We start from the raw sequence: 11,681 nt of genomic DNA, 5'->3' as shown, positions 1-11,681 counted from the left end.
ATGTTGTAAGATTTCATCACAATCAATATCAGTTAATCTTTTTTGGAAAATTACATTTCAAAAAGACACATAAGTAATTGAAAATATTTTTTCAGCTAAGCTATTTATATAAGTGATAAGTTATAAAATACTGACATCAAAATTGTTATATTGTATATCTAATGAAAAAAACTAATTATTTGTATTGATTTAAGATATACTACCTAAATTATAGTGGGGCTTTCTACTTTTTAATCAAATGTTTCTCATAACAAAATCAATATAGCATTTTACAAGATACTTTGCTCAATATGTGGCAATTCTCTGTAATGGTTACTCAGACACTGATCCTTCCATTCTTCTCATGGTTCTACTGAAAAGTTGTTGATGGAATGTTAATTCTTTGCAGTACCAAAATACAGTTGATACTCTGTAATTAATAGTATAATTGACAATTACATCACAAAGAAATTAACATGAACAAATTAACATTATTTAGCTCCCAGGGTCTTTTATCTTTTAAAATATGCAAACTTACAAAAAATCAACTTGAAGTCTGTGTTTTTGAAGGGCAGATATATATATGTATGTATATGTATATACAGATACATAAAATCTTCCACCATTTCCCAGGGAGGAAGACTGGGTTCATGTCAAAGATTTAGGGAATTTAGAGATAGATCTCATAATTAACCTTGACCATTGATTCTTGTGTACATCCCATCTGCCCACTTCTTGAATGGAAGTGATTATGACATTTTTCCTATGCCTTTGGTGTATGGGAGTCAGAAACTTTTCTTTAGTTACATGTACTCAGATCAAGAATAAGTGTAACAAAGAAAGAGCCCAAAGAGCCTTTCAGTGCCTGGATCTAATTTAGCTTTCAAGTTCCTACCTAATAAACTTGAGACTGTTGGTATATTGGGGTGAGAATTTTGTTTGCATGGGGAAGAACAGTATATATTTCTTGTGAAAGGAAATAGTGTTTGTTACCAAAGGAAAGAATGTGGCTACCTAAAAATTACCTACAAATCCTGTGTGGTACACTTCTTATGGAGGGAATGTCTGTGCTTCCCACCTCCTCTTATACCTGTCCCATCTTAAGCCTGAAAGTTTTGTGCCCACTGTGACCAGAAAAGTGATAGGACATAACTTCCAATGCTAGGTCATGAAAGGCCATAAAATATCTGTGTATTTCACAAGAAAACTCATTCTTAGGGCCTGAAGCCACTGTTCTATGACAATGCCACGTGGAGAGGCCACAAGTAGGCTTTCTAATAAAATAGTTCCAGCTGAACTCAGCCTTTGCCTCATAATTTTTATTAGATGCTAAATAATATGAATTTCACATTGTTGAGGGCTGGATATTTCTGGCAGCCAGTAAAGTTCCTTTCAGGGAACCTTGATCTCTTCAAGGCTTCTTGAAAACTTTATGTGGGCAATGGGAATTAGCTTTTTCCCAAGGGCAACTTTAGCCTGACTTTTCTTGGGACTCTACTGAAGTAGAGTTTCACAAGAATTCCCAGAAAATTCTAATTTCTAACAGTTCCAAACTTGAAAGTCTCCTAGTCCTGTTGGGATCCTTGGAAACTTTTACATTTCCTCCACCAGTCTTTGGTTGCTCTTACATATTTTAACCTTATGCATATAGGACTTAATAGCAGTGTCTAGAGAACACTTTTGCAGATTTCTGGAGCACTTTAAAGACCTTTCTCTGTAGTTATTATGCCTAGCCAATCAGAGGCTCTAGCATGTCCTAACTCTTGTCTCTCCTCAATTCAGCAAGGTTTCCAGGCTCTTCTTAGATTTCCCCTCCCTGTGTAACTGAACCAACCAACGTGACTTTGTACCAGGTTGAGTTGTGTCACAAAGAAAACTTTTATTTACAACAAATAGGGAGATCACAAGGAATGGCTTCCAAGGCTGTGATTCCCTGAACAAGAGTGGACGGGTTCCTTTTATTTAGGATTAGAATGAATATTCAGATAGGCAAGCCCTGTCATTAGATGTCAAGGTGGGCCTAAGTTCGCACATGCGCCTTAAGGAAACATGGCTATATACACACATTGTATGTTATGTAAATGAGCTTGTGTTCCTCCTTGGGTGGAGATTTTAGTATTATAATGAAATAAAGGTAGTTGTTGATCATTCTAGAGTCACTCCAAGGTCCCTGTGTGTTGGCACAAGTGAGGGATGACAGTCAAACTGATCTGGGTGGTCTGGGCTGACTGGAGGTTTTGTCAGGGCAGTTGCTATGGCTTCAGGGGTGGTTTCCATTTCCATCTGCCTGAGTTAAGAGATAGGCTAGAAAGAAGAGCTTAGGGGAAAATGTGGGACAAAGATTGGGAGGACAAGGAGGGGAGCAGTCAGGCCTTGGGGTATAGCTGGTGACACCTGCACAGTGGAAAGTGCTTCCAGGCAGAAAATTAGGTCAGTTTTGTGGGGTTCACTTCACTTGTCTCCATTCTGTCAGTGATTATAGTCTGATGCTTCCCAATGTATGAAAACAAATTATTTCATATAAGTTGTCTAATCTGCCAATTATTTACAGTAGGAGTGTAAGTTCAACCAATTAACCAGTTATTCCATCATGACAGGAAGCAGAAGTCTGCATTTGAATTGAATATCTAGGGCGGGGGGTGGGGGTGACTGGGTGACGGGCACTGAGGGGGGCACTTGACGGGATGAGCACTGGGTGTTATTCTGTATGTTGGCAAATTGAACACCAATAAAAAATAAATTTATTATTTAAAAAAATGAATATCTAGCCTAGGCAGAGGACTGTGCATAAAGGAGGAATACCCCCTCCCCAAATATATGAAGTTATAATATCATTATATTGATTATCAAAATTCTTGAAAATATTGTTATATGCACTTTATTCTTTGTCAGAGAAAAGTGCCAATAAAACTACTGGAAACAAACATCCTATTATATATTACTATAATAGTCTTACAGATTCCAATAATTTCAGAAATTTGACATTTTTCTATTTTTATAAGGATGTTAGTGTGAAATCTAAATAAAAAACTCAAGCCCTTGAACTATATTTACAGTAAAGCTTAAGCGGAAACTTCAAACTACAGAACATCATTTGGTGTTACAAACTCAAAGAAAGGGAAGATATATAGCTAAAGAAGTTTCTCTATTTGAAAAACAAGGAAAGCAAGAGGGGAAAAGGTTTTTTCAAGAGACAGTTAAGAGACAATTTTATACTCACTTATAATGGCCTTTCTTCCTTTTAGTAATAAAATAACAGTTCATATCTATGCATAAGCATTTATGCTCTTCACTTTGATATGGACCTTTCCTGAAGGCAAAATCTATCACGTTTGCATAGGTGGAGTTGGAAGGCTTGTCAAAAGTTATGCCAAACAGAAAGACAAACACAAGTTTCTGCTCACGTATTTTTTATATTCAGTTAGTATGCCACAAAATAAGCATAGTCATTGTGTATTCTTACAGAAAGACTGATGAATTCTGTTTTAAAATGATTCGTTTCAAAAAGGTAAATATGTATTTTCCTGAATAAACTCTTGATAATTCCCACAAGGCACTATTCTCCTTGACTGTTTCCTCCTGACAACTTCCAACAAGTTTGATTTCTTCTTCTGTTTTTGATGCCCTAATTTTTGCATCTCTATTTGTAATGCCTTCCTGATTTTGTTAACCCCAAATAGCATTCATAATTGAGCTGTTAGGGTCAACAGCTGGGAGTAACAGCTAGGAAGGCCAAATGGAGAATTCTAATATGGTACAATACATAGTACCTTCCCTAACTCAGGGGCAGTGTCCACAACAAATTCCATGCTCTAAGAAATGTCGGCACATTGCATTGATCCAGAGTATTTGTTCAATCAATACCTTCGAAGTAATTACACCAGTTGGACTGCATCTTTCGTTAGTGCACAGCATGCAGAGAAACAGTGGTAAAAGGCACTTTGGCCACTCTAAATTTAATGTAAGCTCTATTCTTTAAATTCTGTGGCACTTTTCTTTTGAAATGTATATTCCAAACTTCAAACTTTAACTATCAGTAATGATTATGATCTCATGGGCCCCAGAAGAAACAAGAAAATGGCTCCGGATTCAAAGAGAAATTTGAAACCTGCCATGATATTTGAATAGAGTAAGGCATTAGCATTTACAAAAGAAGCCGTTTTCCAATATGTGTATTTTAGCACATTTATATGCAACAGTCATAAAAATGAAACATGAGGTTCTCATCTGCTTGAGTACGGAAAATCAGTTTTGGGCTTTATAGCCGAAATGCCTTCTCCCACGTGCTGACAAATAGCTCTCGCCTCCCAACCACCGACTCAACCTCTGAAGATACAATAAATACAGTTAATGTCACAGTTGTTGTTATTGCTAACGCGGCGAACTAGTTTTTCTTTTTAGCCCGCTTCGTTCTTGCTGTAGCAAAATATTTCCACGCGTGAACGACTGACAATAAAAGGCAATAACCGTACAGTAGTGAAGAGCCCATGCTCTGGGTCCGGACTGGATTCAAACCTTGGTTCTGACATATTTACCAGCTGTGTGATCTGGGGCATTTTACTTAACGTCTCTGTCCCTCCGCTTCTCACCTGTAAAAATCAATAAATAAATGAATAAATAAATAGATAAATAGATAAATAGAAAAATGAATGATTGAATGAATACACGAATAGATAAACGAATAAATAAATGAATAAATAGATAAATGAATAAATAAATGAATAAATAGATAAATGAATAAATAAATGAATAAATAGATAAATAGATGAATGAATGATTGCATGAATAGATGAATAAACAAATAGATAAATGAATGAATGAATGAATGAATGAATGAATGAATAAATAGATGAATGAATGAATGGATAAACAGATAAATGAACGAACGAATGAATGAATGAATAAATGAATGAATGGATAAATAGATAAATGATAAATAGATAAATGAATGAATGATTGAATGAAAAATGAATGAATAAATAGGTGAATGAATGAATAGATGAGTAAATAGATAAATAGATGAACGAACGAATGAATGAATAATAGATAAATGATAGATAAATGAATGAATGATTGAATGAAAAATGAATGAATAAATAGGTGAATGAATGAATAGATGAATAAATAGATAAATAGATAAACGAACGAACGAACGAATGAATGAATGAATAAAAAAATAAAAAATAAAATAAACACCTAAATTCGAAAAGTGCCTAGCGCCCGTGTTTCCGTCCGTCCTCGCGTGTTCCAGGAGGGCTGCTGTCGTGAGCACAGGCGAGCGCCCAGAGGGCACCTGGCGGACGCCGAGCACCTGGCCAGGCCGCGGCTCTCCCCGCTGTCACGTCACGGGTCACGCGGTGACGCTGACGCGCAGCCGGAGTGGCCGTCCCGCCTCGCCCCGACCTCCCCCGGAGCCGCCGCGGCGCGGGGACTCGGGAAGCCGCTGGACGGCGCGGGCGGGGGCGGGGGCGGGGGCGGGGGCGGGGGGCGGGCGGCGGGCGGCGGCGCCGACGATCCACGCTCGCATCCACGCTCGCAAGCCCGGGCCTGGCGCGGGGCAGGGGCGCGGCGCTCGATTTCCTTCCCTGCCTCCGCCGGGCCCTGGCGCGCATGCTCAGTGCGGCCCGGCCCTCGCCTTGGCTCGCGGTGCTCCGGGCGGCCGCGGCGACCCGGGGCCGGCTCGGGGATGGGGCGGGGAGTCCCCGGAGCTGCTGCGGCGGCGGCGGCGGCGGCGGCGGCGCGGTGAGGAGGGCGGCGGCGGCGGCGGGGGCGGCGGCGGCGGCCGCGGGGGGCGGGGGCGGGGGCGGGGGGGCGGCGGGCGCGGAGGCCGCCGCGGCTCGTCGGAGAGCGTGTGGGAAGCGCTGCCATGGCGTTTCGCAAGAAGAGCGCCAAGAACCCCCCGGTGCTGAGCCACGAGTTCATCCTGCAGAACCACGCGGACCTCGTCGCCTGCGTGGGGATGTTCTTCGTGCTGGGGCTGATGTTCGAGGGCACGGCCGAGGCCTCCATCGTCTTCATCACCCTGCAGCACAGCGTCCCCTTCCCCGCGGCCGAGGAACGAGCGCCGGAACCCAAGTTCCTGTACTACTACGGCATCAGAGACCTGGCCACGGTGTTCTTCTACATGCTGGTGGCGATCATCATTCACGCCACCATCCAGGAGTACGTGTTGGACAAGATCAACAGGCGGATGCAGTTCCCCAAGCCCAAGCAAAGCCGCTTTAACGAGTCGGGCCAGTTCAGCGCCTTCTACCTCGTGTCCTGTGTCTGGGGCACGTCCATCCTGGTTTCGGAAAACTGCCTGTCGGACCCCACCCTTCTGTGGAGGGCCCCGCCTCACAACATGATGACCTTCCAGATGAAGTTCTTCTACATATCGCAGCTGGCTTACTGGTTCCACGCCTTCCCGGAGCTCTACTTCCAGAGGATCAAAAAGCAGGACGTCCCGCGCCAGCTGGTCTACATCGGGCTGCACCTCTTCCACATTGCCGGAGCTTACCTGCTGTACCTGAACCACCTGGGCCTCGTCCTTCTGACGATGCACTACTTCGTGGAATTCCTTTCCCACATCTGTGACCTCTTCTACTTCAGGGACGACAAGTACCACAAGGAGTTTTCCCTGTGGGCGGTTGTGTTCGTCTCGGGCCGGTTTGTGACTCTGATCGTCTCGGTGGTGACTGTCGGCTTTCACCTGGCAGGAGGGCAGGCTCGGAATTCCGACGCCACCGCTGGAAACGTCAACGTGCTGGCCGCCAAAATCGCGGTGCTCTCGTCCAGTTGCACCATCCAAGCCTACATAACCTGGAATTTATTTAATGTCCAGCTGCAGAGGTGGATGGAGGAAGACACTACCCTGCAGGCCCCAAGTGTGAAGAAGAAACGGACTAAAGGGCGGTCTTCTAGAAAAGGAACGGAAAATGGTGTGGCGACTGCAAACAGAGTAGACTCTCCCCATAAAAGGAAAGAGAAATCTTCCTAACGAACTCCAAGCTGGTTGACGATGGGCCCCAAAGAAGTCTGCTCTTTACTATTACATATCTGTGCGCTAGAGATTTTTCTGTTCTTGAAAATAACTTGTGCTGTCTTCGATCTGTTATTGTTCTGTGTAATGTATTCTTTCTTTTTTTTTAAGGCATTTGAGGGGAGGATGATTATTATGAGTGGGGAAAAAATTTTGATAGAGACTAAGCTACTCATCATCAAGATGGTTCAGGGATCGCCACCATATTTTGTTTTGTTGCGTTGGAACATTTTCTTAATGATTTGCAGAGAGGACTAAAAAATCCCGCCTATCAGTGACACAAGTTCTTGCCCCTGCCAATCTTTTAGAGCAGTCGCAAGGTGGTCTGGTAGAGCGATGTCACATTTTTGAATATCCCCCTTTAGGGTAAAACGGAATTATTATAAAGGTGGAACTCAACTTCATTACGTCTTCAGTGTTCTCTAATTCTTAGAATTTTTAAATTTTGATTTTTTTTTTTTTTTTTTTTTTTAGAACTTACAACTGGAGAAGACATTTGTTAAAACCACCAAAATAATGATGCGTTTTATAGATAGTGGTTGTTAATGTTACCTCCCCATTAAAAACAAAACAAAACAAAACACTAATGGGTAATATGTGGAAATTTATTACCATATATTGAATTGAAATATCTTGAATTAATATAAGACTGTTACTGGAGAGGTAAATCATTCTTGTCCATTTGAAACCCTTGTAAACTAGAAATTTAAAAAATTAAATATTTACTGTAAAAGGAAATCGGACTTAGTGTTTTTTGCTATGTTTTTAAAAAATTATTCTTACTGAGGTTTGTTATAAGTTTGGCATCCACAGCATCTTGGAAAAATATTGTTGAACCTGTAAATCATTTTGAAAAACAACGCTTACTTGACTTATATCTATAAAAAGGATGTCAGCAAATTACACGCAGAAAACACACTAACCTAAAGTAGTTTGAAAATTGGGTAGGTAGTCTTATGAAAGGCTTGTCAAAGATACTGTTGTAACTATAGCGCTGCTAACATCATTAATTGGGAAACATTCATCTGTATGAGCCCTATTTTGGATATGTGGTATACTAAAGTGTATGTGGGGATAGAGTTGTATGGATAGTATCATTACTGAACCCAGTAGAAAGAATGGCCTGTAGTGGGTATTTTATTTATCTCCTTTTCTCAACCTTCATTTTGATTTCTTTTCCATAATGTGAGTATTTATGTTTTTTTTCAGGAGACAATGCCTGAAAAATATGCTAGCATAAGGCCATAGATCTCCCATTCTTCTCTTTTGTCCCACGACATCTCTCATCTTTGATTTTGATAGCCTTCTATTTGGTTTATTGTGGGTAATTTGGCTTTTCCAGTCATGGAGGTCTTTGGAAATTAAACTTAGTATACTCATATTGCAGATTAAAGACAGAAGAGCCACTCTTGGCCGAGCTTTCTTTTCTCTTTGCTTTGAGAAATATATAACAAAGCAAGATTGTTTCTTTTTAGACTGTAGAATCCATCATTCTACTCCCCTACCCCTTCAGTTGCTGTCTTGTTGGTAGCACATGCCCTGAGGCCCCCAAATTAAATAACTCCACTTTAACCAACCATTGTGCAATCTTAAAGATTTTCAACTTCTCATGTAACAGAGTGGTCTTTCTCACTTGCCTCACTTTTAAGGAGTTCTAGTCTGTTACCTTGTAGCCCCACTCAAGGTAACAACTAACTTTTTCTTTTCTCTTTTCTTTTTTTCTTTTCTTTTCTTTTTTGATTTTATTTATTTATTCATGAGAGACACACAGAGAGAGAGAGAGACTCGGAGACATAGGCAGAGGGAGAAGCAGGCTCCCTGCAGGGAGCCTGATGTGGGACTTGATCCTAGGACCCTGGGATCATGCCCTGGGCCAAGGCAGATGCTCAACGACTAAGCCACCCATGTGTTCCACAAAATTCTTATCCATTATATGCTTCATCTGAAAGTAATTACAAGCCTGACTCAAACTGGCAAATGATTACAAGAAAATTAGCTCATGTAACTGACAATTCCAAGAGTTAAATTGGACTTAACACTAAATATGATTAGGGCCTAGATGGATTTCCCTGGGATTTTCTTGGCTTTGTCCCTCTCGGATTAACTTTCTGCTTGTGAGCAAATGATTATAGCAGTTCTAGACTTCATACCTGCATACTGCATAGTAGAGAAGAAGAGATAAAAACCAGATTTCTAGAATTCAGAACACTGAGAGTTACCTTTAGTGAACTCATTTGGTAAAGGGGTATACTGGTTTGATTGGTCAAGTTAGGTTACATGCTTCACCTGTGAAAAAAAGCAAAGCATATTTCTTGTAAAATACGGGTTCATGAAAGGTAGCGAGGTTATGGAAAGAGAAAGGGGGAAGGATGCTGTATACATCTCAACTCCCCACAAAAATGAGTTGTCAGAGTATAAATTTGTGGCAAATTATGTAGCAATGCTACAAATGACATTCAGCAATACAAATTAAGTCACTCTTTAATACTACACTCCAAAAAAAAAATATCCTGCAATAGATCTTAGTGTGATAATTTGATTTCTGTTAAAATGGACCATGTGGAAACAAAATTTCCGTTATGATTACTCAAGGTATTATTAAAGCAGGCATGCATTAGCTCAAAGAAAACACAAATAGCTAGTCACCAAAAGTTGCAAAAGTCATAAAGTTATGTCTGATATTTGAATTTGAAGATTTTGTACTGATTCATTGGCATCAATGACTGCCAGACTTTATTCCTTAAATAAGTCTACAGGTATAGATTTTCTAGGATGTATTCAAAGTAAATTTTGTTTAAAAGAAAATTATTCTAGCAACTAAAAGTGTCTCCCATTTTTCCTAAGTAGTGTAAATGTGTTTTTCAACCTACATATTTCATAAAAGACAAGCAAATTTTAAGCCCTGTTATTTTCCTGGTGATCAGTATAATTCTCCATTTCATTTCAATTAAAATAAACCCCGATAACCTTGTAAATATTTTCATTTATCTCTCTTTGGTATTTGTTTACCTGTAGAGGAAATATATTTATAGCCAATAGTGTATTAACCTGGAATGGGTTTAAGAAGATGACTTGCAACATTAATAATTTAAAATTTCTTGAAGACAGAGTATAGTCTGATATTATTTTTAAAATTATTTATTTATCTATCTATTTTATTCATAAGAGACACAGAGAGAGAGGCAGAGACATAGGCAGAGGGAGAAGCAGGCTCCCTGCAGGGAGCCTGATGCTGGACTCCATCCCAGAATCCAGGATCACACCCTGAGCAGAAGGCAGATGCTCAACCCCTGAGCTACCCAGGCATCCCAGTCTTTTTAATTTGGAAAAACAAGGGTAAAATGTTAAGTTCTCACATAATTAGACTAAATGAGAATAGTTTAGTAAAATAATAAAAGACTTACTACTGATGCTTTATACTGGAAATGACATATTGGAACAGTTCCTGAGAGGAAGTTCTTGCAGGTGAAAACATCTTGAGACGTGGAAATATACTTGAGAATGTGGCTTGTGGAGTATGTTGGAACCTGGGTATTTGTATTATGGCAGAGAATGCCTCTTGGGAGCCCAGACCAATATAATCTGGAGACAGAAGGGGGGCTGGCATGGCAGGAGAGGATAGACAGTATGAGTGAGGACATGGAAGTAATTGAGGCTTAATGACAGATCAGATTACCAGAGAATTCACACCCTCCCATCTCCTGATCTTCTCTGGAAATAGAAGGGTTTTGTGGGGGTTTTTCACCACCATCTTTAAATCAAACATATCTTAGGAGGAACTATGCACACTGAATAAAACACAGTAGTACCCGTAAATTCCTGTCAGTTATGGAGAAAAATTATAAGTCCATCATCTAAAAAAATCACACGCTTCCAAATATTAAACTGTAAGTTTTAGGTATTTAATGAGTATGAAAGAAGTCAAATGGTAGACCATCTCCCAAGGCAATTCACCTGCCTCTTCCCCAATCCCGGAAGGTGCCATCATGTGTTTTGGGCTACTGCATTGGGTCAGCTAATGATTGTTTTTTTAACAATTTGAAAAATACATTGATGTGCAAACTGACTGCTTGGGGGGGATGTTTACATAATTTAGGAAATGAGAAAACAATGTATTAAAACCAATGTATTCAAATTTACAAATTATATGTTAATATTCATATTCACAACTTTGTATTTATTGATTTGAGGGACAACTTATTTAAGTTAGACAATAAGACCAGTAAGATGTGGAAATATGAATTCTATCTTGGGATGTAAAAACTTTAAGTGTGTGATGGCTGAAGTGAAATTTCAGTTGAGTACTAGGAAATGTTTTCTCATATTTTCTCAAGTCATGAGATCCTGGGCACTGACATGACTTGATTTGGTAAATGATGTTGGTGGTGTTGAAATTGATCATTTTTTTTTTACTTTAAATTTGAAAATTCACTTTCCCTTTATTTAAAATAGATCTTTTGCCTGAATTATTGTGTAGCCATATTTCTTAACAGCAACGCTAGTACATCATTACTGTGATGTTAATTTAACTCTGTTCATTTTTAAATTCAAGCAAACCTTTAACACACATCACATTCCACTTTTAGTTCCTAAATTTCATCATATTGATATAAATTCAGCAAAGAATGTTAATAATGTGATAAGTATTGGATTGTATGTCTCTAAAATGACAATGACAGTT

At 39.8% G+C, this 11,681-nt stretch overlaps 1 protein-coding gene and 1 long non-coding RNA gene across 3 annotated transcripts in view; one reads left to right on the top strand and one right to left on the bottom strand.

Annotated features, from left to right (window-relative positions):
* Positions 1–3,372: 3,372 nt before the first annotated feature.
* The window catches only part of LOC140623824 (uncharacterized), a 44,857-nt gene continuing 36,548 nt past the window's right edge, over positions 3,373–11,681 (bottom strand). Inside the window, exons 1-2 of one of the 2 annotated variants that reach the window (XR_012023349.1) lie at positions 5,176–5,449; positions 3,373–4,568 (exon numbers count right to left, since the gene is read on the bottom strand). This is a non-coding gene — a long non-coding RNA (uncharacterized lncRNA). Of the gene's footprint in view, positions 4,569–5,175; positions 5,450–11,681 lie in introns of those variants that run through there. The other variant, XR_012023348.1, reaches the window with a different exon arrangement.
* Positions 5,783–7,738, top strand: TRAM1L1 (translocation associated membrane protein 1 like 1). Its single transcript, XM_072810535.1, has one exon. It carries the CDS (start codon positions 5,846–5,848, stop codon positions 6,956–6,958), a length of 1,113 nt encoding a protein of 370 aa, XP_072666636.1. The 5' UTR covers positions 5,783–5,845; the 3' UTR covers positions 6,959–7,738.

Source organism: Canis lupus, chromosome 33, assembly GCF_048164855.1.
Source record: "Canis lupus baileyi chromosome 33, mCanLup2.hap1, whole genome shotgun sequence".
NCBI classification, from domain to species: domain Eukaryota; kingdom Metazoa; phylum Chordata; class Mammalia; order Carnivora; family Canidae; genus Canis; species Canis lupus.
This window is presented reverse-complemented; position numbering and strand designations above follow the sequence as displayed.

Bases quoted from the DNA above. Each gene is read 5' to 3' on its own strand.
- TRAM1L1 (XM_072810535.1), top strand. From the start codon at position 5,846: ATGGCGTTTCGCAAGAAGAGCGCCAAGAACCCCCCGGTGCTGAGCCAC.